Consider the following 26,875-nt stretch of genomic DNA (forward strand, 5'->3'; position numbering starts at 1 on the left):
ACGTAATGACGTCACCACAGGTTCGATACAGCCACCCTGTGGAAAAATACAAACTTTTTCTTAAAGTCCTGACCTATATAGATCGTTTTTATGGCCAGCATTCGCTATGCTTTGTTTTCCAACCGTAGATTTCATTGTCAATTTTTGTTCATCTTTACCTCAGAAAGCTTTTTCCACGCTTTTTACTTTAGCAGTTTAGATTCATACATCCACTCCTTTAATTTCTTAAGACGTTATCGATAATGAATACGTCTTTTCCAATTTCCAATCACAGATCACTGATCAAAATTCGTTTACAATTCAATGTGATTCTCACTGTCGTTTGTTCCATTCCTTGTTCTTTAGCTGTTGCGGCTCTCACTTTAACTAGTTTTCTAATAGAATTTACCTGTGCTCCATTTGCATCAATCAACCCCTTAAACATTTTAAATGACCTTAAATTAGAATTAGCGCCTTTTTCTCTCACTGTAAAAGTCTAAGACCTATTGCGTCATCGGCACTTTAGTGAAAACAAATTTTAATTAAAATACTTTCTTTTGTACATTATACCTAAAATAAGCACTGGAATTACAGTGGCCTTTTGAACTTATGAATTTTATGAATTTTATACTATTATACATAAAATATTCAGTTTAATTTATTAGATCTTTCCGTAGTTGTACAAGACAAATATAGTTTCACTACAAACAAATGTTTGCATACTGCCCCCTTCCTTAGCTGTAAATAAAAACCAAAAGCCTACTGCGTCCCTGGCGCTTCCATGAAACTGAATTATATTACAATAATTATATTTTCCAGTTCTTGCAGTATTGAAAATAAAAGTGAAATTAGAATGGAACAAATTATTGAGTTGATTTATATTTCAACAGCTAATATAATTATATATAAAACACTCAATTTGATGTTCTTCATACTTTGCAAAACTGTTAAAGACGCATGTACTTTACAGTAAAGAGCCAATGAACGCAGTAGGTTTTAGAGTTTTATAGTGAGAGAAGAAGACGATACCGAAACTTGTTCTGTAGTGATTTTTGTTCGTTTCAAGCTTGATTTGCATATTCAATTTAAGTTACACTCGTTTTAAGATATATTTGTTCATTTACATTAATATGTATTGTATGTCAGTTTGCATTGATTGTTTCTTTAATTTCTGTTCGGTTCAAGTTTCATTTATACTTCAATAGCAAAATATTTTTTTTCGTTTTATGCTTGATTTTAATATTCAATCTAAGCATTACTTGCTTTAAAATCTATTCATTCATTTATGTTATTACTTGTATGTTTTTCCTATGATTGTTTATTTAATTTCTGTTCGTTTTGGGTTTCATTTATTCTTTAATAGTAATTTCTGGTCGTTTTGAGTTTGATTTTAACAGGTATTTGTATCTGCTTAGCGTGAGTTTAAAGTGGCCTTTACTTTTCTTTGAAAAACTTATTTTCCGGAAATTTTTTTTAAATTAATTTTTGTCCGTTTTTGACCGTAAACAAATCCGAGTATTTAAAAATTCATTATTTTAAAATCAAACTTAAAAAAATAATCAAATATTCATCAAAGTATAAAAATTGGTATCAAAGTGAAAGATGCTTGCCCCTTTTTAAGTTTATACGACAAACCCTTCTATATGAAGTGCGTCTGGGAAAAAAATAAATGGAGTGTGGGAGGAAGCTAGCTGCCCTCCGATCACATTTTACTCTTAAAAAGTGAATTACAACTTTCAGTTTCCAATCACATGAGCCCTCTATGAAGTTTATACAGGCATCCCTTCCATAACAACCATATATACCCCCAGGGCATAACTTACAACGCCTGCCCTTGGGCCCTGTGGGGATGTGTCGACACCGGAGTTTTTTTTTTATCGGGACTTTGAAATATTTTTAACAAAATGTATAACTCAAAATTTTTATCTGATGCAATTAGGGCGTGGAGGAGGGGGGGGGGGGCTAGTTGTCCTCCGATCTCTTTTGACTTTTAAAAAGTGAACGAGAACTTTCAATTTCCAATCAAATAAGCCCCCTTGGAAGTTTTTTAAATTAATTTTTGTTCGTTTTTGATTGCAAAAAGCCCTCTATGAAGTTTATACGAGCATCCCTTTTATAAGAACCATACATGCCCTTAGGGCATAACTTAGAACGTCTTCTCCCGGACCCTGGGGGGCTGTATTGACACCGGAGTTTTTCTCATCCTACCTTTGAACTATTTTGTTTTAAATGGCTATCTCAAAATTTCCATCAGATGGGTTTGGAAAAAGAAGGTGCGGGGGAGGGACTAGTTGCCCTCGGATCTCTTTTGAATATTAAAAAGTGAACTAGAATATTCAATTTCCAATCAAATGAGCCCTCTCTGAAGAATGAATGAGTATCCCTTCCATAAGAACTATATGCCCCAGGGCATAACTTGCAACGCTTGTTCCCAGGCCCTAGGGGGTTGTGTCGACACCTGAGTTTTTATGACCTTAATTACGCGTATCCCTTCCATTACAACCATACACCTCTATGGTATAACTTACAACGCCTGCCCTCGGGCCCTGTGGGGCTGTGTCGACACCGATGTTTTTTTTTTTTTTTTTTTTTTATTCTGAAATTTGAAATATTTCTAAAAAAATGCCGATCTCGAAACTTTTATTTTATGCGTTTAGGGGGAAAGAGGGGGGGAAGGAGGCTAGCTCCCCTTCGATCATTTTTGACTTCTAAAAAATGAGTTAGAACTTTCAATTTCCAATCAAATGAGGCCTCTTTCAAGTTTATGCGATCATTCCTTCCGTAAGAACCATATATGCCCCCAGTGCATAGTTTACAACGTCTGCTCCCGGGCCCTGTGGTGCTGTGTTGATACTAGAGTTCTTTTTATCTTAACTTTGAACTATTTTTAAGAAAATGTTCATCTCAAAATTTTTATCTGTTGCATTTGGGGAAAAAGGGCAGGGGGAGGGGGGGTTAGCTGCCCTCCGATCACTTTTGACTCATAAAAAGTGAACTAGAACTTTCAACTTCCATTTAAATAAGCCCTCTTGGAAGTTTATACTAGCATCTATCCCATAAGAACTTTATATGCCCCCAGGACATACCTTACAACGCCTGCCCCCGGGTCCAAGGGGGCTGTCTCAATATCAGAGTTTTGTTATCTGACCTTTGAACTATTATTAACAAAATGGCTATCTCAAAAATTTTATTTGATGCAGTTGGGGGAACAGGGGTGGGGGAGGAGGCTAGCTCCCCTCAGATCACCTTTGACTTATAAAAAGTGAACTAGAATTTTCAATTTCCAATCAAATAAGCCCTCTTGGAAGTTTATACATGCATCCCTTCCATAAGAACTTTATATGCTCCCAGGGCATAACTTACAACGCCTGTCCCCGAGCCCGGGGGGGGGGGGGGGGGTTGTGTCGACATCAAAGTTTTGTTATCTGACCTTTGAACTATTATTAACAAAATGACAATCTCAGAAATTTTATCTGATGCAATGGCTATCTCAAGGGCTAATTGTCTTTGGAAATCTTTTGACTCTTAAAAAGTGAACTAGAACTTTCAATTTCCAATCAAATGACCCCTCTCGGAAGTTTATACGAGCATCCCTTTCATAAGAACCATATACGCCGCCAGGGAATAACTTACAACGCCTTTCTCAGGGCCCTGGGGGCTTGTGTCGACATCAGAGTTTTGTTATCTGACCTTTTAACTATTTTTATCCAAATGGCTATATCAAAAATTTTATCTGATGCATTAGGGGGAACAGGGGTGGGGGAGGAGGCTAGCTCCCCTCCGATCGCTTTCGACTTATAAAAAACGAGCTAGAACTTTTAATTTCCAATCAAATAAGCCCTCTTGGAAGTTTATACAAGCATCCCTTCCATAAGAACTTTATATGCTCCCAGGGCATAACTTACAACGCCTGTCCCCGGGCCCTGGGGGATTGTGTCGACATCAGAGTTTTGTTATCTGACCTTTGAACCATTTTTAACAAAATGGCAATCTCAAAAATTTCATCTGATGCAATGATTATCTCAAGGGCTAATTGTCTTTGGAAATTATTTGACTACTTAAAAGTGGACAAGGAATTTGAATTTCCAATCAAATGAGCCCTCTCTCAAGCTTATACGAGCATCCCTTTATAAGAACCATACGCGTTCCCAAAATGAAACTTACAACACCACTCCGGTGTTGACACAGGAGTTTTTGTTTTTTAATTTTCGAACAATTTTTAAAAAACGTGCTATACGATATGTTGCTGTGCGTGGATTTGGGGAAAAAAGGACGTGGGGGGAGGAGCTATTTACTTTTAAATATCTTTACTCCTGATAAGTGAGATAAATCTTTCGATTTCAAATAAAATAAGATATATATAGAATTTATACGAGCATCCCTTTCATAAGAACCATACATGCCTTAACGCCTTCCCCCGGGCCCTGGGGGGTTGTATTGACACCGGAGTTTTTCTTAACCGACCTTCTATTTTTTTTAACCAAATGTCTATCTCAAAATTTTTATCAGATGGGTTTGGAAAAAGAAGGCGTGGGGGGGGGGGGGCTAGTTGCCATCGGATCTCTTTTGACCATTAAAAACTGAACTCGAACTTTCAATTTCCAATCAAATGAGCCCTCTCTGAAGTTTATACCACCATCCCTTTCATAAGAACCATATATGCCCCAGGGCATAACTTACAACGCCTGCCCCCCTGAGTTTTTGTTATCTGAATTTTGAACAATTTTAACTTAATGGCTATCTCAAAATTTTTATCGGATGCAGTCGGGAAAAAAGGGACGTGGGGGAGAGGGGAGGGTAGTTGCCCTCCAACCTCTTTTGGCTCTCAAAATCTATCTAAATCATTTTTGTAGGCCAGAAAATCCCAGGATACACATTTTCTCGAAGAAAATGAAGCCTTTTTCGAGAAAAAATAAATAAATAAATACATACACAATTATTCCCCCCTTATAAAGATAGTATGTACATATTATTATTTATATATATATTTATATATATATTTATATATTTATGTATATATATATATATATATATATATATATATATATATATATATATATATATATATATATATATATAATAATATATTATGCAATAAATCCTTGGCTTACGTTACTGAGACACTTCTTGTGTTTTGTAATTGTTTGTTCTTGTGTTTATTCCCAAACACTCTCATTAGATTTAACATTTGTGTTTTTCTTTTGACACATTTGCTAATAAATAAACGAAAAGAAAAAAAAATTGATTATTCTTTCCTTTTTTCTTTTGTTAATACTCTGTCTTCTTGTTTTTGTATAACGGGTTTGCAGATAAATAATAATAATAGCATAATAACAATATGATAATACCTTATCATAATAATAATAATAAATTCATCAGAAGTAGTAATAACTTATTTATTGAAAAGCAGTAATAATTTACGGACTTACTGACCGTATTTCAAACAGTAGGCTGTACGAAAAGTGTGGTTTAATCCCACTTACTAGGCTATAATGAAAGATAGGTTTAGAGATCTAGGGCACGTTCTGCAGATGAAGAATCATAGATTGTCCTTTTCGGCCAACCGTCTAGGGCTAAACGAGAAGCAGATCGTCATCGGTTGGGGCGAGAGAATGTTGTAAGGAAAGATTTAAGGGATATAGGAATTTCCTGGGATGCTGTAAAGAGGGAGGGTTTGAATAGATTGGGATGAAGGAGGAGCGTGCGTAGCTGTGTTGGCCTCAGGCGGCTTGGCGCCGCATGTTAGTAGTAGTTGTAGTAGTAACTTACGCCAATCCCACCATATGGGTATAGCTTTCTTTAAGGGATCCAGTGGAAACTATTCCTAGGCTTTTGGCTAGAATTGACATTGATTCCGGATTCTCCCATTCCGGCGACTCTTCAAATGCGTCGTCAAAAGTCCACCCTTTTCCTCTCTTTGTGTCATACCTGGAATTGCGAAATCATTGTTATTGCTAAGGTAGCTATTGATTGGTAAAAGGATGTCAAAGACAGGAAATTGGCCGTTCACAAGCGAATCTCAAGAGGCCCACTTTTATAATCTAGAGATTTTAGCGTCTTAACTTGATATAGTCACAAGGATCTTCTCTAAAACGAATATAGAATATTCTTTTCTTTTCTGACGCCTAAGAATTTTCGGGACCACCGTCATTCCGCCAAAATCATCTGATTAGATTTCACCCCCAAATGGCAAAGCTAGAACATCAGCTCTTGCACCAAATTTGCAAATTAATAAACACCAGAAACGAGAACTAAAGCACATTAACTAGAAACCACAACAAAGCACATTAACAAACACCAGAAACCAGAATTTAGGACATCAGCTCTTGCTCCAAACCAGATTTGGCTGCTATCCAGCAAATTTATCTGGTAGATATCATTGGACCAGAATTTAGAAGCCCAATTTTCTGTCCCCCCCCCCCAACCACCAAGGCGCTGCATTGAGTTTTTACATCCAATAAGTGCAACTAAGTCACCTGCTATTATATTTCATTAAGTTTGGCTGTACATCTTTAGATCAGCTCCACTTCTTGTAATTTAGAACTTTTAGCGTCAAAGAATTGATCGACCCTTAGCTTTATACGGCCACAAGGATCTTCTCTAAAAATAAGGGTAAAATTTCAAGAAGAAGATCATAGTCCCCTAAATCATTTCCTTAGAAGCCCATTTTTTTGACCAATCAAACTCAAACTTAAGAACATACTAAAGCACATTAACAAACACCAAAACCAGACGACTACTGTGTTAAACCCACACTAGCACTGAATCTTATTATTGAATTTTCTGTACTGTTTACTATCACCGACCCGGTCAAATTAGCCTCTCTGCTATTCAGCCCAACAAGAGCAAGAACTGGATCTCTGGTACTAGAATCTCCAGAAGAACAGAGGCCACTATGACCCACAGATTACAGTGGTCAAGCGAACAAAAAAAGTTTGTCGGATGGAGTTAAACCGTATTGTTGCACCAAAAGCCATAGTTGCTAACAAAAGCTCTAGTTCTACCATTTTACTTTTAGGCCCGTTAATATGTATCTAGGTTACTAGAACGTTACCCATCCCTCAAAAAGGTCCGATTGAGCAAGTTATCCTATATCATAATTGTATTTGTTCATCGGTTTATCTGAATAAATTTCCCCCACCCAGTCTAGCAATCAGGTTCATTCAGGTATTTTTTATACCCGTACCTCTACTCTCTCTTCCGCAAAGGTATGACCAGGTGCAGAGCATACAAAACGCACCACTAAGGGTCTTGTTCTTAGTTTCCATCGGGTTTAGTTAATATCTTAGGAAGATCAACTAAAGAAAAAGTCCAGACTCCCAAAAAACAAAATCTTAACAGTAGCTCTTGGTCACCATGGTGTCTGGTTGAGACCCGACCTCCCCTTCTGAAAGATGTCTTGACGAAAAATATCATAGTTGCACTTCTTCATCTCCGAATCTGTCCCTGACCGAAATAACAAATAAGCTATTACTTCAAACAAATCACGAGATTCGACAGATTATTGTTCTGATGGCACGTATTTAAAACATTTACTTTTACTTACCCAAAAATGTGGCTCATATCTAATGTCCCCTTCTACTAGATATTTTGATAACATAATTTTAGTCCCCCCCCCCCCATCAATAAAAAGCGTGACTAGCATATTAAATCTTACTTCTCACAATTTTTTTTTTATATTTGACAACCTCTTTTGGTGAATGTTATGGTAACAAGATAATAGGGACGTCATCCTTCCCCTCATTAGAATGAATCAGGTACGAATTCTCAAAAACAAAAACTGTGATAGCTACTTTTAATCCCGACGTTTGCTTGATATTTACCCGTTTTAGAAAATTTTGTAATGACAAGAGATTCAAAATACCCCTTCCACCCCAGCAAAGGTCACTTGCTCTCACACTTTTTCTTAAGCCAAACAATTAATCAAATAGTTCAAATTTAGTGCATTATCATTTAAATTTGTTTCCTATTCAAGCTTAATTTTTATTGATGCGTGTCTTTGTTATGACCACAGTTAGTATATTAATTGGTTTCCTATTCACATGCTATTTTCTTCTTTTATTTTTCCTTTACTCTTCCTTCTTTTTTTTATTCTTTGTATTTTATTTTTTACTTTTTTAATTTCATTATTTATTTCTTCTTTTTTTATTTTTCTTGTCATATCATGTGAATGAAGGGTGTTCAATAAATAAATAAGTCTTAAGTTTTATGCAAGCCCCGTGTTAGATGATTCCTAAGAAGTTTATTTGTAGAGCTCAGGCATGTTCGGTTTGTATCTTGTTTATAATACTCATAATGTGTTCATAGAATAATGTTCGTTCATAATATGATAATTTGATCATAATAAGATAATTCAAAATGTTGAATTCTCTGTGCCTCTTGAAGTAGGATCAGACATGTATGATTTTCCTGAAAGGGCGATAGGGAATTCATAAAGCTTTAAAGGAAATCTCTTTGATTTAGAGAGTTTTTTTTTACATCCCCACATCCCTTTGCTAATCCCTCCAAATCGCGCCTCCTTTAATTATTATTTAAGTATTTTTATCAAAATTAATTTTATGAAAAAGATTATGTTCCTGTTCGAAACTTTTCCAATTAATGCTTATTCTCCTGGTCACACTAAATAGTGGCTGTTCATGTAGTGGTAAAAATGTATGGATTTGTAACGAAGGACAGGTCCTGTAACACAGCATAAGTTAACAGAGGTGGTTTTAGGGGAAGGACAAACGGGGCACTTACCCCAGGCGTTGAAATTTTGGGGGCGCAAAATTTCAAATAAATAATCTAATGATTATAATAATCATTTTCTAATTTTACAAATTGTATTTCTATTAAAATAAAGTAGAGGGTGCAGTTAATATATGGAAATAATTAATAAATTATTAACTAATTAATAAAATAAATACTAAATGATCAAATAATAACAGTGAAAATAAGTAAATTAAAATAGTTCATGATAATTAGATAACTTAAATAATAAATAAAAAAATTAATTAGTTGAGAAATTGAAAATAATTTCGTTTATAAATGAAAACTTTTGTTAAAATTTGGCCTGCAAATTTTGTAGGAGACAGGGGGGGGGGGGTCGCTAATGAAGATTTTTCCCAGGGCGCAAAAGAGGCCAGAACCGCCATTGTAAGTAAATGTTGTTAAAACTTATGTTGGAAAAGATTGTCGGATGTCAACCAATCGTTTTGGAGTTTGAACTGACTTCGATGGATCTGAACTTGAATTGACTCATTTGAGGGGAGTAATCCGAAAAGCTAGTTACCAAGCAGAGGATGCTATAGAATCTCAACCCAAGTAGATTGGAAATAAAAATAAGTGTTCTGACTTAAGAGTATGTAACCCCTCTTGGGCAAGAACCCTAGACGATCAATCATTTTGATCAAAAGCTTCCGTCAATCAATTGATTAAAGCATGATTGACCGTCTAAGAACCCATTGAGTCGTTCAAACTTTCTATCAATCACCATCAACGCTTGACTCAAGCGTTAACAGGTTACTAGACGGTCAATCATGCTTTAATCAATTGACTGACGGAAGCTTTTGATAAAAATGATTGACCTTCTTGGGTGTCCTCAAGATCTTGTCATAGCAAAATTTTCTAGAACAATTTAATGCATACTCTGTTGTAGCACAGTGGATTGGTGCTCTGCTTGGCAGTACGGTGGCCCGGGCTCGATCCCCGCCGCAGTAAGGTTGGGCGACTGGCTTGCTACTTGTCCCTATATATATAAAACAAAAAAAAAACTCCAATTGAAACGTCGATTCGACGCCCTGTGCGCCAGCAATGACTCAGCTGCGCCAGAATAGAGAATCTTTATCCCTTTTTTTAATGCATAACAACCAAGCTTGGGAAGCAAAAGCAAATATTACAGTTGCTTTTCTGGCCTTAGTCATGCATTTTGTGGATCCGAAACCACATAAAAACAGGAAAGAAGAAACAACTGCGAACTAGTTTATTAATGCAGAGTTAAAGCTATATTTGAAAACTATATTCCCAATTGCTATTTATTTTTTAAGCACTAAACTAATTTTTTTTCATTAATTTTTTTTTTTTGCATTGTTCAATGAATTTGCATTGTTGAAGCAAGGAACAGATTTTTTTTTTTTTGCATTGTTCAGTAATCCTGTCCACACATTTCCAAATAAAAAATTCTTCCGTGGATAATTTTCCTCAGCACAAATTCCCAAAAACAACTTCTGGAGAGAAAGATTCCTAAAAGAAACCCAAACCCAACACTTCGAAAAGAGACCCAAGATTAAGGGTTTTCAAAGCGTCCAAAAACAGCATTATTAAAATCAGTCGAATATATACATTAGAAGGCTCTTCGAGCAAATCGATTTTACAGAAGCGCCCCCAGGGGCGCTGGCAGGGGGAATGCCCCTCGGGAACAAGAAAATGTAAATCCATTCAGACAAATAAGAAAAAGAAGACTAATTCTTTTTAATTTTTGGTAAAATTTTGCAGATTACGGTAGCACCTGCTAAAGTAACAAAAATAGCTGGCGTTTTTCGGATAAAAAAAAAATTATGCTAAACATAAAGGTACCGCTTGCTCTGTACAGATCCTTGCAAATGATCAAATGAACCAATGAATAATTAAGCAGAATACTCAGTTCAATTTATTAATTAGTTAAATTAACTAACAAATTATTTAAATTGGTTATCTATTTCAATTGATTAATTATTTAACTATTAAGCTGCCAATTAATTAATTAAATAATTAGAAAAATTAAAACATTAAGGGAAATAGAATAAAAATATCAAATATTAGAAAAATAAAAAAAGAAGATTTTGCGGTAAATAAGAAGGTAGCTCTTTATTCCATGTCAATAGCTTTGCATCAATCTTACTATATGGTTAATGAGTTACAGGAGTTTTCCTAACAGGATATTCACCTAATACATTTTGTGGATCAGAGTTCCCGAAGGGGACTTTGAGGACCAAACCAATGACTAAGTGTTTTCAAAATTTCTAATTTTAGCAATGTTGAAGCGAGTTAATTTTAAGAAATTAAACTAAAAAGTAATTTATTAAATTTCTTTATTTAATTTAGTAATTAATAAAATAAATTACTCATTTTAATTTATTAATTATTCCAATTGATAAAGTATTTAATTATTAATTGTTAAGCTATAAATTAGTTAACTAATTACTAAGTTAATTAATAAAATAAATAGTATAAAATATTAAACTAAAATAAAAATATTTTGAAAAAATCTTACGACAAATATGAAGGCAGCTCTTTGTTCCATGCCAACAGCTTTGAATCAAATCTTTCAAATAGGTAATGAGCTAAAGCAGTTTTTCTGACCGGATATTCCCCTAACACATTTGCAGATCGAAAAAAAATTCGTAAGGGGATTTTTGAGGACCTAACCAACGACTGACCGGATTCGAAAATTTCCCTTACAACAACGTTGAAGTGAAGTGTTGATTGACAAAAAAAAATTACTTGATAATTAAAACAATAAGTATTCATAATTTCAAAATACTTTAGGACTTCGGGGGGCCGGGCCCGAAGCTCTCCCCCTGGGTATGTCCCTGATTCATGTCTATTCTATTTAGTACAATAAACACCTTTGAACAACGACTCAAACTAATCTACATGCAGCAACCTTGAAGTAACTAAAACCTTTTCAACAACAAAAAAATATGAAAAAAAAATCTTACGCTAAATATTGAGGCAGTCTTTTAGTCATGTCAATCAGCTTTGGATCAATCTTTCCAAGTGGGTAAAGAGCTAAAACATGAGGGGGTGCATAAACACCTTTCAAACCCAGATGCAATTTGATACGAAAATTTGAGACAACTTCCATTCGGAGGACATCATTTAGATGATAAGCTCTCTCACTTCCTTCATGTGGTGGTACATTGCTCTCGGATACAAATCCCTGAAATAATAATAGTGTACAATAAATATAAGGCATTATAGGGTACCTATTACTAAAATAGTAGCCTATCACTTTCCTGAAAACAGGAATCAATGAAAACAGGAAATCACTTTCCTGAAAAATTAGGCTACTGGTATTTCTCAATTCTTCTTATAGACAACAAAGGATGCCATGAATGGCAGAGGTTTCCTTCAAAGAAATGTCTTGAAATTCTAAGGACGGCAAAAAATTTTATAAATTTCTTTAGAAATATTTTAGATATAATACATTTTTTTATAATTTAAAAAAAATTAAGATTTAGAAACAAAAATTTCTTGTTTTTTTTAAAGAAACAAGTCCTGTCTGGCAGAGACAACATGTCGAATACAACCATAAAAGCCGTATTCTACCCTAATAAAACTCGTATACTAACCCTAATTACCGTATATTAATTGCCGTATTGCCATATATTAACCTTAATTACCCTAATAATACCATTAATAGGCGCAGCGCTAAACCGCCACCAGACAACAAATTCACATGCCGCGTCTTCCACTTCACATTTACGTGACTATCTTGAGGCATCCCTCAAGGAAACTATAAACTGCTTAACGACACCGCATTGCATGAATTTGGGGCAATGGATGGTTCTACTACATTTTGTCTGTTTTTTGGGTTGTTTAACTTTCTCTTGCTACGTTATTTACTGATGCTGTTCTCTCACCGTATTGTCATACCTACACGATCGGAATCGGAGGTAATACGAGGCGTCGCAGGAAAGTAATGAGACTGGCGATACTGCAAGCGATCTGGCAACTCTGTACTGCCGTCCGTGAGATAGCACGTGTATCAGAAGTCTCCCATACCTCAGTGCGAGTTCGTACTCCGTCCGTTAGCTACGCGATTTGTGAGGCCGCTATTAGTATTTTCGTTCTGCGTCACAGAACGTCTTCATAGTAAGCGAAACTCTACAAACAACATAATTTCGATATCGATAAATACATCAAAAGAATTGCGTTTTTATGATGATTCCCAATATATAAGATTCATTAAATTTAGTGTTACCCACCAAAAGCAACTAGCCTCAAATAGCTTGCCTAATTACTGAAAAATAGGGGGGGGGGAATAACCGTAAAAAGGTAGTAATTTTTTTTAGTGTTCAGCCTCCTCAACAGTGTTTCTACACCCCCCAATTTTTCGACGTTTCCCTGAAGACAATTGGGCTCCCAAAACCTAACCTTCGTAAGCACGAAACGTTGTTAACTGTTGAGCTTGCACAACGCGCTTCTTATATCCCCGATTTTTTTGGCGCATACATGAAGATAATTAGGTTCCTCCCCAAAATGTTAAATTCGTAAGCACACGAACGTTAACACAAATTACAAACCATTATTTTTAAAGAAATAACGGATAGCTCCATTCTTTTCCATGAAACTAGAGCAAACCTCAAAAATTCAAAGATAATGGAAGCACTGTTCCTAATACCTCGAAACCCCTTAAGGTCTTCCTCAGGTACAGCTTCACAAAACCTCCTGAACTATTTCATCCTGATTAAAGGTTGTGCTAGGCAGCTCAGAATCTATCTCTATAGATGTCTTAACATTCTTTGTCCTACCACACCAGCCAAATCTCGGCTTTACGCCTCGCCTTTTCCCTTGCAAAATAAAATTTTTGCGATCCGATTTATTTATATGGCAGGTTTATACTTATAAGATAGTTATAAAGGATGATATTTGTTTTCCAACGTTTACCAATTCCAAGAAAAAATTCCAAACTCGCACTTAACGTCAGAAAAACAAAAGGTCAAATCTAGCAGTTAAGCTGAATGAAACGGGCAGATGGCAGTAACTGGATGAGAACGTGATGAAAATAAAAAAAATAAGCTCAGAAAACGGTAAAATAGAAAAGGGATGAATAGACGGATAAAAAAATAACGATCAACAAAAAAAAAGAAATATGCAAAAAAAAGGAAGAGAGGAAACTATAAAAGGAAAAAAAAAATCCAAAATCGAACAATCAGAGCAGCAGTGTCTCCCAATCTCCCAAATCATTAAAATCGTGCTAGAAACAAATTCACATAAAGCATAAACATACATTAAATGTAGCGTAATTTTTACGCAATAATCAGAAAATAGTTGTCAATTTCAATTTGATTATGTCTAGAACTGAAAAATAAATAAACAACGCTAGATTCATTATGAAAGCTTTAATGGGATTTTTTTAGTTAAATTCAAAAAACATTATTACAGTTTTATATCTCACCTGTTTCTTGCTAATTTAAAACTCCAAAGATACCATAAAACTACAAAAAAAAACTAATTACATTTATGAATCTACTGCATAAAAACGTACAAAAAACTGTTAAAAGATGGAATGTTTTTGTTTGAACTTCAAATTCGACATTAAAAAGTCCTATTAAATTTAGAGCCAAAAAAAACTTCAATATGGGCAATGAATGTACTTACCTTTATATTTAAATCGCTCAAGTCCCGCTTCTTTCCACCGTCTAAAGCTAAAACTTTTACACCAAGGGTCGCGTGATGATGCCATAGCACATGACCAACAACAATATCTCCAACCTTCAAAACCTAAAACACAAAAGGATGGTAACATGGTTACAATGGTACCAAAAATAATAATAAAGTAATCTCACCCAGACAAATTTCAACTTTTGGACTTATCACTTCATAAAATTTAGATTGCGTTTCAGCCTAATCAGAGCTATTAATTGAACTGGACATACATGCACAGGACGTAAATATTTACTTATTAATTGAATAAATTTCAGATAGCATAGAATGTCCAGCGGACATCAGTGGCCCGTCACGCGTCAACCCAAATCAATCCGAACTTACCATCCCTTAGTTCTGCCCTAGGAATAATGTATGGACGGATGGATGATAGACTTATCTATCAGCATCATTTTTATACAATCCTAAAAAGGGCTTATGCCAGATTTGCCTCCACTCACTGGGACTATCTGTCTTGGATTTTTCTACGACTAAGTCAGATTTAAAGTAAATGGGAACTTCGTGGGAGGGTGTAAAAAGGGAGGCTTTGAATAGATTGGGATGGAGGAGGAGCATGCGTAGCTGTATTGGGCTTAGGTGGCTTGGTGCTACGGTGAGTCGTTAGTAGTAGTAGTAGTTTGCTCTTGTGTCAAACACCAGAATAGATTCGATGAGAAAAATTTGCTGGTGGCACAAAAGAAGGGGCACAAGGGGGTCAGGACAACATATACTTTCATAGTCTGCTATAACAGATGATTCTATTGGTGCCGTCTGACATAAACAACGTGCAGCCTAATTCAGTCTCACCCTGCTTCCATTTTCATTTGTCAAATTTGTCTGTTTTCGGCGTTTTTTTTTTTTTTTTTTTCAAAGATTTTTGGCGAGGAAGACAGCCGCTTCTAGAAGAAGAAATACAACACATAAGTAAAGTCACTACACACCTAACAAGAATGATGGAGTCAATCAGATTGGATACTCAAAATTAACACAAGTTTTGCTCCTTTGCAAATCAACCAAAAAACCTAAATAGAGGTAATGGGAAAACTGTGCTAATGCCATAAAAGAAAAAACATCAGGAAGTGACGAAAACATCTGCTGTCCATACTTTATTATAAACTAATCTATGGATGTATATACTCCATACTAGAAATATACTTGTATATTCTTCGAGGAGGAAGTTTTCTGTGTACAATATACACAAAGCACAACCCTCTCATGGCGTGCACTAAACTGTGTAAGAATAATCTGGGATGAGAGTTATATTTACCATCTCTCTCACTCTGCTTCTTTTTTTTTTCTTCTTTTAAACTCTTCTGCTTCTTCTTTTAAACTCGTAATATAAAGGAAATCTGATCAGCGAAGTGAAATTCATAAAAGAAAAATAAGCGAATGTACATCTTTATTAAAGAAATGAAGATAATTTCTTAAACCACATTGATCTGCCATAACTAAGGGATATTAACACGTTTTTCGTTAGTATCCGACGGTACTAACGAACAATAGCCTGAAAATTTCCACGGCGGTGGTGGGCATCCAGGCAATGAGGCTTGACCCCCCGTGCCTAGGCAGCATAGGAAATCCGCAAGCGCACCTCAAAGTGGTGAAGAGGTGTAAACATCACTGAGCACGCCGAGCAAGGTGATGGCCAACGCACTTTGGGTGACCGCAAGACTGGGGACCTTGTGGTGTACCTTATCCCCAAGAAACGCTCAATAATGATGATAACAAATATGATGAAAAGTTTGGCTACGGTATCCCCGGCATTATGCGATGCGACGAGAATGGCACTCTCGTCGAAAAGTATGCTACCTACCATCCTATCAAGAAGACAAGGCCTGAATTTCGGCTGCTGAAAGCTGTGCTCGATTAAGTGTTCATTGACACAATGTTTTGTAGCTGATGAATTTTATCTTTATAACCTTGATATTCTGTGCGTTTCTGAGACGAGACTAAATGGACGTAACATCTTAACCCTTGAATTCTCGGCTGGGATGGCGGTATCTTTTTATAACTCGGACCATTAGATGGATTTGGCCGAGCAGGAGTAGGTATCCTATTGTCCCCCAAAGCGGTCGCTGGGCTCATCGAATTTGAGCTTGTGTCTGAGAGAATCGTACGGGCAAGAATTAAAGGTCGCACGAACAATCTGACTGTCATTAGCGTTTACGCCCCAATAAGAGATGCCACTGAACAGCAAAAAGATCAGTTTTACAGTGACCTGCGGACAGTCATTGACAATATTCCTCGGAAAGATATCATCCTAATTGGAGGCGACTTCAATGCCAGAATCGACTGAAAGCTGAATAACTCGGAACAGGTGATCGGCAAGCACGGCCTCGGAGACAGGTGCACAAATGGAAACAGGCTTTTGTTGTTGGCAATGCAGAACAATCTTACTGTGGCTAACACCTGGTTTAGCCACGTCATACGTATACATGGGAATCCCACAATGGAAGAGTAAAGGCGCAAATAGATTATCTCCTTGTATCCTGATTATCTCGATCTTGACTATGCTGACGATGTGGACATGCTTGCTGAGTCCGTTGCAGAAGCCCAGGCTACAATAAATGACGTGGCAGTCATAGCACTTTCGACTGGTACCCAAATAAGCCTACCAAAAACAAACTCCATGCGAACAGATGGTATGGATGAAACCCCTGTGACCTTAAATGGTAATCAGATAGAGGACGTCCAGACGTTCAAATACCTCGGATCGATGGTAAACCCTGCTGGCGAATCTTCAGAAGAAATCCAGAGTCGCATATCGTCAGCCTGGAGTGTCTTTCCTTCAACTACGGAAGTATCTCTGAAAGCGGAGCGAAATATCGCCACGCACAAAGCTCCGAAGCGTTGATCTTGAATACATTCAGCCACAAATGCCTGCGCTATATCCTGGGCATCCGCCTCTCAGATAGAATCTCGAACGAAGAGGCCGGGACAAGATGTGGGGATCGCCCACTTGTCTCCGACATTGTCAAGCAGAGGAGACTGTTATGGTTTGGCCGCACAATGCGCAGATCAGATGACCATATAAGTAAAAGATGCCTCAAATGTCTGCCAATACTGGCATGGAAGAAGAGGGCGGGAGGCCAAAAGAAAACGTGGCTAGCAACAGTTAAGTCTGATCTGGAGCCAATCGGAGGATTCCGAAAATACGGCCGTCGCTGGGATCGCCAGTGGCTGGAAATTGTGGAGCCTGCCACCCTCGAGCGAAACCTATGGAAGGAGACATGTCGTCATCTGCTGGGCGCCACTATGAGCCTGGATGCCGCTTGAACGTGCAACAAGCACAAGTAAGTGAGTATCCGTCGGTGGCAGTTCAGAATTTTTTAGATTTTGTGCAAATCACGGATATTGGAGAATGACTCACTTTATGCTTGTTAGTATTTGATTTTAATTCTTATAATTTTTGGCTTTTATTGAATTTTATTCATCTTTTAATTTTTTTTTTTCATTGGTTTTGTTGACTTTACGCATTTTGTTTTTTGTTTTTTCTTCTGCATTTTCCTTGATTATATTATTTTGTTAGCGCTGAAGAAGAGAGGCGGTTGTTCTCTCGAAATATTCGCTTTTTGTGTGTTTCTTCAGTATTTTCGTTTGACCTTTAAAGACCCATTTTTAATCGTTTTCTTTCTTAATGTCAAAGAAATTAGAACAAACTGAAAACAAACAACATCATTGAAGTGTCAACGAGTCTCAAGTGTCAAAGGGTTTCTGCTTTGTAAAGTCATATATTTCATATTGCCCCATTGTATGGGTGTCTACTTTTCCTTCTATACTGAGGTTACTTTCTGTCATGCATAATAAAGCATGGCGTCTGGTTATGGACACCAACCGTTCCTCACCAACACCGCTCTTAAATCTACAGTCTATTTACATTCTTTCTTGTGCTTTTTTTGTCTTTCATCATTTCAAGGCAATCTTCCAGAATCTCTTCAAAAAACTCCTGTGTTTATTTCTGATTCAGCTCCGTATAGCCTTCGTTCTTCACATAGTATCTGAATTCCTTCTACCCCTACTGTAGGATCAGATTTCAATCCTCTCATTGCTTGTCAACAGGTCTGGAATTCCCTACCTTCTTCAGTCAGAGATGCCACACGTTTGGGACTTTAAAAGGATTCTTAAGGATCATTTAGTTAAGAATCAAACATAATAGCATTTTGCTTTTATTTATTTTATTATTTTTTTTCCTTTTCCTCTGTGGAATTGATTTCTTTTCCCCCGACTGTTTATTTCATGGTTTGCGGTGGTCTTCTCTGCGCTTTGATTTCTAGATAGGGGCGTCCTGAGAGGGGGGGGGTAACGTTTGGGCGTCCCCAACTTTTTTGGCATTCGGTAAAATTTTCGCCGAAGGCGAAAATTTCGGCAAAAATTTTGCAAAATCGGTCGAAATTTAGCAAAATTCTTGATTTTTGCAGAAAATTCGGCATGAATCAGATAGCGATTCGGTAAAATTTACGACAATCATTTTCCCTGGGGGACCCCCCCCCCCAATAAAATGAGCCTCAGGACGCCCCTGCTTCCAGGCCTCAGGTATGGGCTCTTTTTAATCTTATATGTTGTTTGGCTATTTTTCTCTTTTTTTGGTTGTTGTTTTTTTCATTTGAATTGTCAGGGGTTAAATAGTACATTGGATTATTTGTCGGAGCTGTGTATGCTATCTGATTTTCATATTCTTGCACTTACTGAAACATGGTTAATGAATAATAATTCTGGACTATTGGATATTTTAAATTATAATATGTATGTTAAGAGCCGTACTCACCATCAGCATGGAGGACTTGCCCTGTATATAATGGTGACCCATTTTTTATTGCTGTTTGTTACCGCCCCCCTTCAGCTAGTGTAGATTGTTTTTTAGAATTATTAGAGCAACAAATGGACCTTCTAACTCGTAAGAACATTCCGTGTTTTGTGTGTGGAGATTTTAACATTGATTTGAAATTGTTAGCATCTAATTTAAAAGCCAGGAATTTTTTGAATTTAATGTTAGGTTATGGGATGCATCCTGCTGTAAATAATATTTGTACTAGAGTGACGGATTCATCTTCATCTCTAATTGATAATGTATTTTTGAATGTTCCCCATGATTCGTCGAGTGTTGTGTTAAATGATGTTTCGGATCACTTTGGTTTGGCTATATTAGTTCCGGGTATATTTAAGAATATTAATATTAATTGTGATGCTCGCCCTAAGCCTAAGAAATTAATAGTTGATTCAAATACTATTTCAAGATTTAAGCTTAGGATAGAACAGTTAGACTTTAAATTTTTACAAGAAGAATTAGATTTAAATTTGAAGTTTGAGCTTTGGTATGGTAAGATTAAGGATACGTTTTTGGAATGTTGTGAAGTGTCAGGAATACAGAAGAGAAGGATGTCTCCGAATAAACCTTGGATTACAAAGAGTTTGTTACAGTCAGTTAATAGAAGACGTTTTGTATATAAGCTGTCAACAAGGAGCAATGATCCTCATGATAAAGTAATATATAGATTTTATAATAGTAGGTTAAATGCTGCACTCCGACTGGCAAAGGTAGAATATTATTAGGTTAAATTTAAAAAAGTTGAGGGTAACCCGAGTAAGACTTGGAAATTGATTAAGTCGGTGACTTGCCCTGGTAGCGTCTTGATCCGTCCAGATAATATGGGAATGAATAATAATGTTGCAGATGAGATGTGTAATCACTTCACTACTATTGGGCAGCGTGTGTCATCATCGGTGCCAGTATTTGATCAAGATGGAGATTTTCGTCAGTTCCTACCTGAAGATTGTGATGTGTCTGCGTACCTTAAATCTGTATCTATTGATGAATTATTTGATGTTATAAATAATATGAAAAATTGGTGCATCAGGAGGCGATTTTATTTCGTTGAAGGCTTTGAAGTCGATATTACCTGTTATATCTAGTCATTTTTTAGGACTGATAAATAATTGTTTAAAAGCTGGAATATTTCCTGATTGTCTAAAGTGCGCGAATGTTATCCCGATATTTAAAGGAGGGGATAAGAATTGTTTTAGTGATTATAGACCGATATGATTCATAGTAGGATGGTAAGTTTTTTCGAGAAAAGACAATTTTTTAGTTCTAGTCAGTTTGGGTTTAGGAGTCATCATTCTACAGAGCATGGAGTTTTGTTTTTAACAACTTTTATTAATGATGCTTTAGACAAGGGTCTGAAGATAGCTTCGATATTTTTGGATATTACTAAAGCATTTGACTCTGTTGATCATGATATACTAGTTCAAAAGCTATATAGTAGTGGTATACGTGGTGATTTTTTAAATGTGATAGTTAGTTTTCTTAGTGAAAGGACTCAGTGTGTCGTGATGGATGGAGTTACATCTAAAATTGAATATATTTCGATTGGAGTACCCCAGGGTTCCGTTTTGGGCCCTTTGTTGTTTTTGGTTTATATTAATGACCTTTGTAGAGCTTCAAGTAATGTGTCTTGTTCTTTAGACCTTGATACTTACGGTACTAAAGGAATTCTACCATGTTTTGCTGATGATGCCCATTTCACCGTAGCTGCTAGAACTGAAAATGAGTTGATGACTATATTGAAACAAGGTATTTCTTCGATTGAAAAGTGGATGCGTGTAAATAAATTGAAACTGAATCATAATAAGTCGAATTTTTTGATTTATGGTAGAATTACTGGACATTATCCATGGATTAATAATATAGAAGTAGGGCACCATACTATTGTAAGATCTACTAGTACTAGATACCTTGGTGTTATAATTGATGAAAGCCTTAGTTTTAAAGACCATATTGCATCTGTTAGCAGCAAATTGTCTCGTAATATTGGTATTATGGGTAAATAGGTATCTTTTTCCGTGTGAAATTCTGAGAATGTTGTATTTTTCTATGGTTCACCCATATCTCATTTACTGTTGTATGGTTTGGTCGAAAACATTCGTAACTCACCTCCATCCGGTCTGCGTAACACAGAATATGGCAATTAGAGTTCTTTATGGTAATCAAATTGACCTATCTGTATCGGTGAGGCATCTTTACCGCGAGTATAAAATTCTACCGTTGACAGGAATATGTGTATTCTATAATGCTCTGTTTATGTTTAAATATTTAGCTTCGGAGTTACCATCATGTTTTTCAGGAATGTTTAGTCTTGCGTCTACTACTCACGATCATTTGACACGATCTTCTCAGTTGGTGCGAAGACCAGCTATGGTCACGTCTAGGTCTAGGTTTTCAATTCGCCATGTTGTTTGATTAGTTTGGGAGAGTTTGCCTGAGGATTTGAGGAATGTTGGGGGTTTGCAGGAATTTCGTAAATTGTTAAAGAACCATTGTTTTGATGTGTATATTTTGGATGGATTATTCCACGCCACTTAAGTTTTGTTTTTGAGGAGGGTTTAGTTGCAGCTGAATATGATTATAATTATTATAATTTTGTTGGGTGTTGTTTGGAGGTTCGTTGGTTTTCGGGTCCGGTAAGTTGAGCTCTAATTATGTTTTCGTTTTTTTTTTTTTTTTTTTTTTTTTTTTTTTTTTTTTTTTGGTTTCTTGTTTTTTTTTATTTATTAGGTGGGTTTTCTCCCGCACAAGCATTGCTTCAGGGAATCGATGATGTATATATTTTTTTTTTTTTAAATAAACCCATTGTTACTTAAATAAATATTATATTTTTTATCCCCCCTGTATCCCTGGCCATGGAGCCTTTCGAGGAGGAAGAAGCATATTGCATTTCTAATCTGTATTTACTGGTGAATAAACTCTGAACTCTCATAAATTCATAGTTTAAATTCTGAGTATGCCGGTCCAATGCGTCGTTCATAATCTCGCGAGTTCACAATCATAACCATGAGTTCACAATCTAAATTGCGAACTTGGCAACATGGCTAAACGAAAAATAACGGCTTTGGATTGTAAATATTGATGAATCGTGGATCGGGTTTAGAAATTTCCTTTTCCATCATTTAAAATCTGTAATCCAATTGTACAAACTATTTCATTCCGTTAATAATTTTAAGTCTCACTTCAAGTATCTGGCTTGTCTAATGGAGAAGGCTTCTTACTTTATTACTGGTTGCTTAATTCGATCCATAGAATCTGGCATGAAAACTCTCAAGTCATTCGATTTTAGTCCACTATTGCACATTTGGTATCAAAGACAAGCTCAACAAACACTTATGACACAATATCGTGAGTGCTTCTTGGTCGTTGAAAGGGTCAGTCTTATGCATACCAATTACGAAAAACCTGGCTCTCTCGGGTTTCTTAAAGTAATTTTGACAAGCATTTGAAGTCTAGTTCCCATAGGGTCCTGTACAACAACTCACACTTGATCAGCTAAATTCAGATAAAACGATTTGGACCATTGAACGTTATGCTCCTATTTGTTACTCAGAGTGACTCCCCGACTCTCAGGGAGCATCAACAAAATCAGCTAAATTCAGATAAAACGATTTGGACCATTGAACGTTATGCTCCTATTTGTTACTCAGAGTGACTCCCCGACTCTCAGGGAGCATCAACAAATATTCTATAATCTGATTGATCAGCTAAATTCAGATAAAACGATTTGGACCATTGAACGTTATGCTCCTATTTGTTACTCAGAGTGACTCCCCGACTCTCAGGGAGCATCAACAAAATCAGCTAAATTCAGATAAAACGATTTGGACCATTGAACGTTATGCTCCTATTTGTTACTCAGAGTGACTCCCCGACTCTCAGGGAGCATCAACAAATATTCTATAATCTGATTGATCAGCTAAATTCAGATAAAACGATTTGGACCATTGAACGTTATGCTCCTATTTGTTACTCAGAGTGACTCCCCGACTCTCAGGGAGCATCAACAAATATTCTATAATCTGATTGTTCATTTGAAATTAATTTTACAGTTGAAACGAAAACTATTAATAACGGGTAGAATTTTTTTATACAAAAAAAAAGTTTAATACAAAATTAATAACAAAACTGAATATTTTGGAGTTTTCCGAATACTTCAGAGTTTCCAAATCAGCTATTTCTCTTGCACAGTTCTGAAATGTAGGGAACCTATACACGAAGGCAGTGGGCTACTATTTTAGTTATCCCAAGTGTTCACTTTAGCATTGCAAAAACAACCTTTTGCAAGACCTGGAGCAACCTTTTGAAGACCTGACACAAGATCGCAAAAAATGCAAGTCAACCATACGGAGTCACCTAGATGCCGGATGAGGCATATCTGGTCCCGCAGCAAACACAAGTAAGTTAAGTACAAGAATATTTCGGCTTCGCATCCAGAAGCCTTAATTTAAAATTAAAGAAAAGAAATTTAAATCAGATCAAATCAATTAACAAATGTAAGTTTTCATTTGGTTTTCTTTTTGTTTTTCGTATAACGTTAGTATGTTCTCTTTGTTTTTGTTGTTTTTCAGGTTCTGTTTAAGCTATATTGTTTTTAAGTTTTTCATCGTTGATAAACGCCCCCGGAAATGAAGCCGAAATAGAGTTTTGTCATTAATTCTATATTGAACTGTTTTTTAGAGTCATAGCCGGTGGTGGTGGCTAACAAATTGCAATGGAGAAACAAAAATGTGATGTCAGAATTAGAAACATATTAATAAAATATCGATCAGCAGACAAATATAGCATGTGCATTTCTTTATGTCCATTTTTTCCTAAACACTATATTCAAATAATGAAAATAATGTTTAATTAATGTTAATAAAAATAGTCTTAAAAATGTTAATAAAATAATGCTTACAATTCTCTTTCCCTTTCATCATCATTAAAGGCTTCTTTCGTTACATGTGGGTTGCTTAAAATATTCGACTAAAATAAACCTAACCTAACTCTGAATGGCTTCACTAAATAGGCAAGTGGGGCCTAAAACTTGACATTTTCTACCTTGTTGAAATCAGAATCATATAGTAATTTTTAATTAGCACAATCAAAAAGGCTTGAAATGCTCCTCCTCAAACCGCATTTCGTACATATAGACATATGAAACTTCTTTATTCTTGTAAACAACATTCTGGCCCTTATGAGATTATTTGGGTGGGTGAGAGCCCATTCTGTAACCTATTAAAGAGGCATCAATTTCCCCTCAAGGTCTTTTTGTGTGGAACAGATATTTGTAGGTATTTGGGCCTAACCCCCGGATCTGCACCAAATTTTGGAAAAACTACCTATCAAGGCTACCCCCTAATGATTAATCCTGTTAAGGCTGTTCCTACAAAGACTAATAAAGCTATTCTTATTTCTAAAGAGCTTAATCCTGCCACTAGCAATATTACTCTTGGGGTAAGCAATCGCTATCCGGACAAACTTTCTTTAATATTTTAAATTTTAAATAAACTACTAGAACCAGGTAATCTTAATTTATTTTATTTAAAATAATTTATTTTATTTTATTTATTTTATCTAAATATTTATTTTAAATTTTAAATAAAGTACTAGGACCATTTAATCTTAATTTATTTTATTTAAAATTGTAAATATTTTATATAAAGTACTAGAAACAGGTAATCTTTATTTATTTTGTTTAAGATAATTTATTTTATTTAAAATTTTAAAGAAAGTGCTAGAACCAGGTAATCTTACCATGGTTTCTATATTATCTGTAATAATGGAATAAACATTACATTAACATAAAGTTTCTATTGTATTACAATATATTATAATATAACATAACATGATATATTGCTTATTACAATAATAAAACTAATATAATAACATATTATAAACATTACAGCTAACTGATTACTCCTAGCATGGCTTCCACAGCAACTAGATAAGATAATATTGTCCCTTAGGTTAACAGCAAATAGCTCTAAATTTATAAATAGTAACATTATACCAAAACATGAATTAACATCAAGAAGACTAAATTGCTTGAATGTAAATCAACAAATTTGAAAAACGCATATTCATTGAAAGCTCCTGGTGGATACAATTGCTATTTTGCGCGGTCGAGGGGGGAGGGGGAGGGAGGGATATCTCATTGGTAAAGAGGAGAGGAGGCAGTTTTTTATACATTTTGGAGACCCCTGCAACAGCGAGTAATACATTATTGTTGTTTTTAATTATTAATATTATTAATTATTTAAATCTAATTCAATTAATTGAGCTTAAATTAAATTTTATTTAATTATCAGAATTATTTAGTCACTAACGACTAAAATAAATCATTATTAATTTTATCTATCTCATCAAATGAAACAATAATTATATACACATCTGTAAATTTTTCCTCAAAAATGACACAATTTTTTTTTCAAAATTGGCATACTAAAATTTTCCAAGGTGAAAAAACGATCTAGATAGGTCACAACTTCGAGAAAAATTTATTGTCCCGTCCCAGCCCCATCAATATATTTTTTTCATCAATTGTATACTGACTGAAATTAGAGACACCTAAAGATTCAAGGCCTTGAGCATAAGTAGAAGTTTCAAAACGCAATTTAATTGTTGACAGAACAGTTGATTGTGATCTCTACGAGAAACGAGTTCCCGTTTGATAGCTATGAGGTGAGTATCATATTCTTAATCACCTCACATTAAATGCTACGCATTGCGCCAGAAAAATTACAATAATAATTTGTATATAAGGGGAACGCGCTTCGCGCAATGATTATTGTTCATTTTATAATATTATTCGTAAGATAATTGTTCGCTTTCCGGCATGAAAAACGATCTAGATCGGTCACGACTTTGGGAAAATTCGTCTAGAGCCTTAGTTGATTTTGGATAAACATTTTTCATATGTACGACGTTACAAATACCCAGACCTCCAATACCCTAATGGTTTTACATTCAACAGCAAATAAAATGAGATGGAAATTTTTCGGCGAAATATATTAAAAAAAATTCACCGTTTGGTGAATCTATTCGGCGAAATAGATTCACCAAACGAAGCTCGATCCCTTGGTACTTAATTATTAGTAATCATTAATTATCATTAATTAGTAATAATTTATTAGTATTTTATTAATTATAATTATTAATGTTAAATACTTACATCTTGCAAGGAATTGCTTCTGTCTTCAGCACTGACGTTCAACAACGACTCCAGTGGTGGTAGGTGAACAATCGCTTCTAGAAAAAGAAAATAGTCATAAATGTATATACTCAACACCTGTGTTTAAAAAAAAACATTAAAATAAATATAATAGAGAAAAAAGAAATATCTTTTCTTTTCTATTCTTGTTATTTGTACTCTCAATGTTGACAAAGTACCAAAAACATCAAATTAAACACATTTGTTACCCTCCTGAACCGTAGGTTTACTCACACCTGAAATATGTATATTATATTAGAAATATTATATATTAATTAAGTATCATACATTGCTATATTAATGTATATTAGCAATATGTATGCAATTCAATTACCAAGGGCATCAAAAACATTCTTTTGCCTTCTGAACCAGTCTTAGATCTCTTCAGAATTGATTTTTGTTTTGACTGCTTCAAAATTATTAAGTGTTTAAGGCAGTTTCACATTTTGTCAGTGTTGCCATGATGAATCGAGAAAAAAAAACAGTTAGTT

At 35.4% G+C, this 26,875-nt stretch overlaps 1 protein-coding gene across 3 annotated transcripts in view; it reads right to left on the minus strand.

Moving 5' to 3' along the window:
• Positions 1-26,875, minus strand: part of LOC148941663 (uncharacterized) — a 221,190-nt gene that overhangs the window by 154,383 nt on the left and 39,932 nt on the right. For 2 of the 3 annotated variants that reach the window (XM_089104430.1, XM_089104428.1), the window contains exons 4-7: positions 26,346-26,422; positions 14,323-14,445; positions 11,658-11,878; positions 5,749-5,907 (exon numbers count right to left, since the gene is read on the minus strand). In XM_089104430.1, coding sequence (XP_088960556.1) covers positions 5,749-5,907; positions 11,658-11,878; positions 14,323-14,445; positions 26,346-26,422 — 580 coding nt within the window. The remainder of the gene's footprint in view (positions 1-5,748; positions 5,908-11,657; positions 11,879-14,322; positions 14,446-26,345; positions 26,423-26,875) is intronic. The other variant, XM_089104429.1, reaches the window with a different exon arrangement.

The sequence above is a fragment of the Artemia sp. Qi Xiang Cuo genome, chromosome 18, assembly GCF_049724085.1.
Source record: "Artemia sp. Qi Xiang Cuo chromosome 18, ASM4972408v1, whole genome shotgun sequence".
NCBI lineage: Eukaryota > Metazoa > Arthropoda > Branchiopoda > Anostraca > Artemiidae > Artemia > Artemia sp. Qi Xiang Cuo.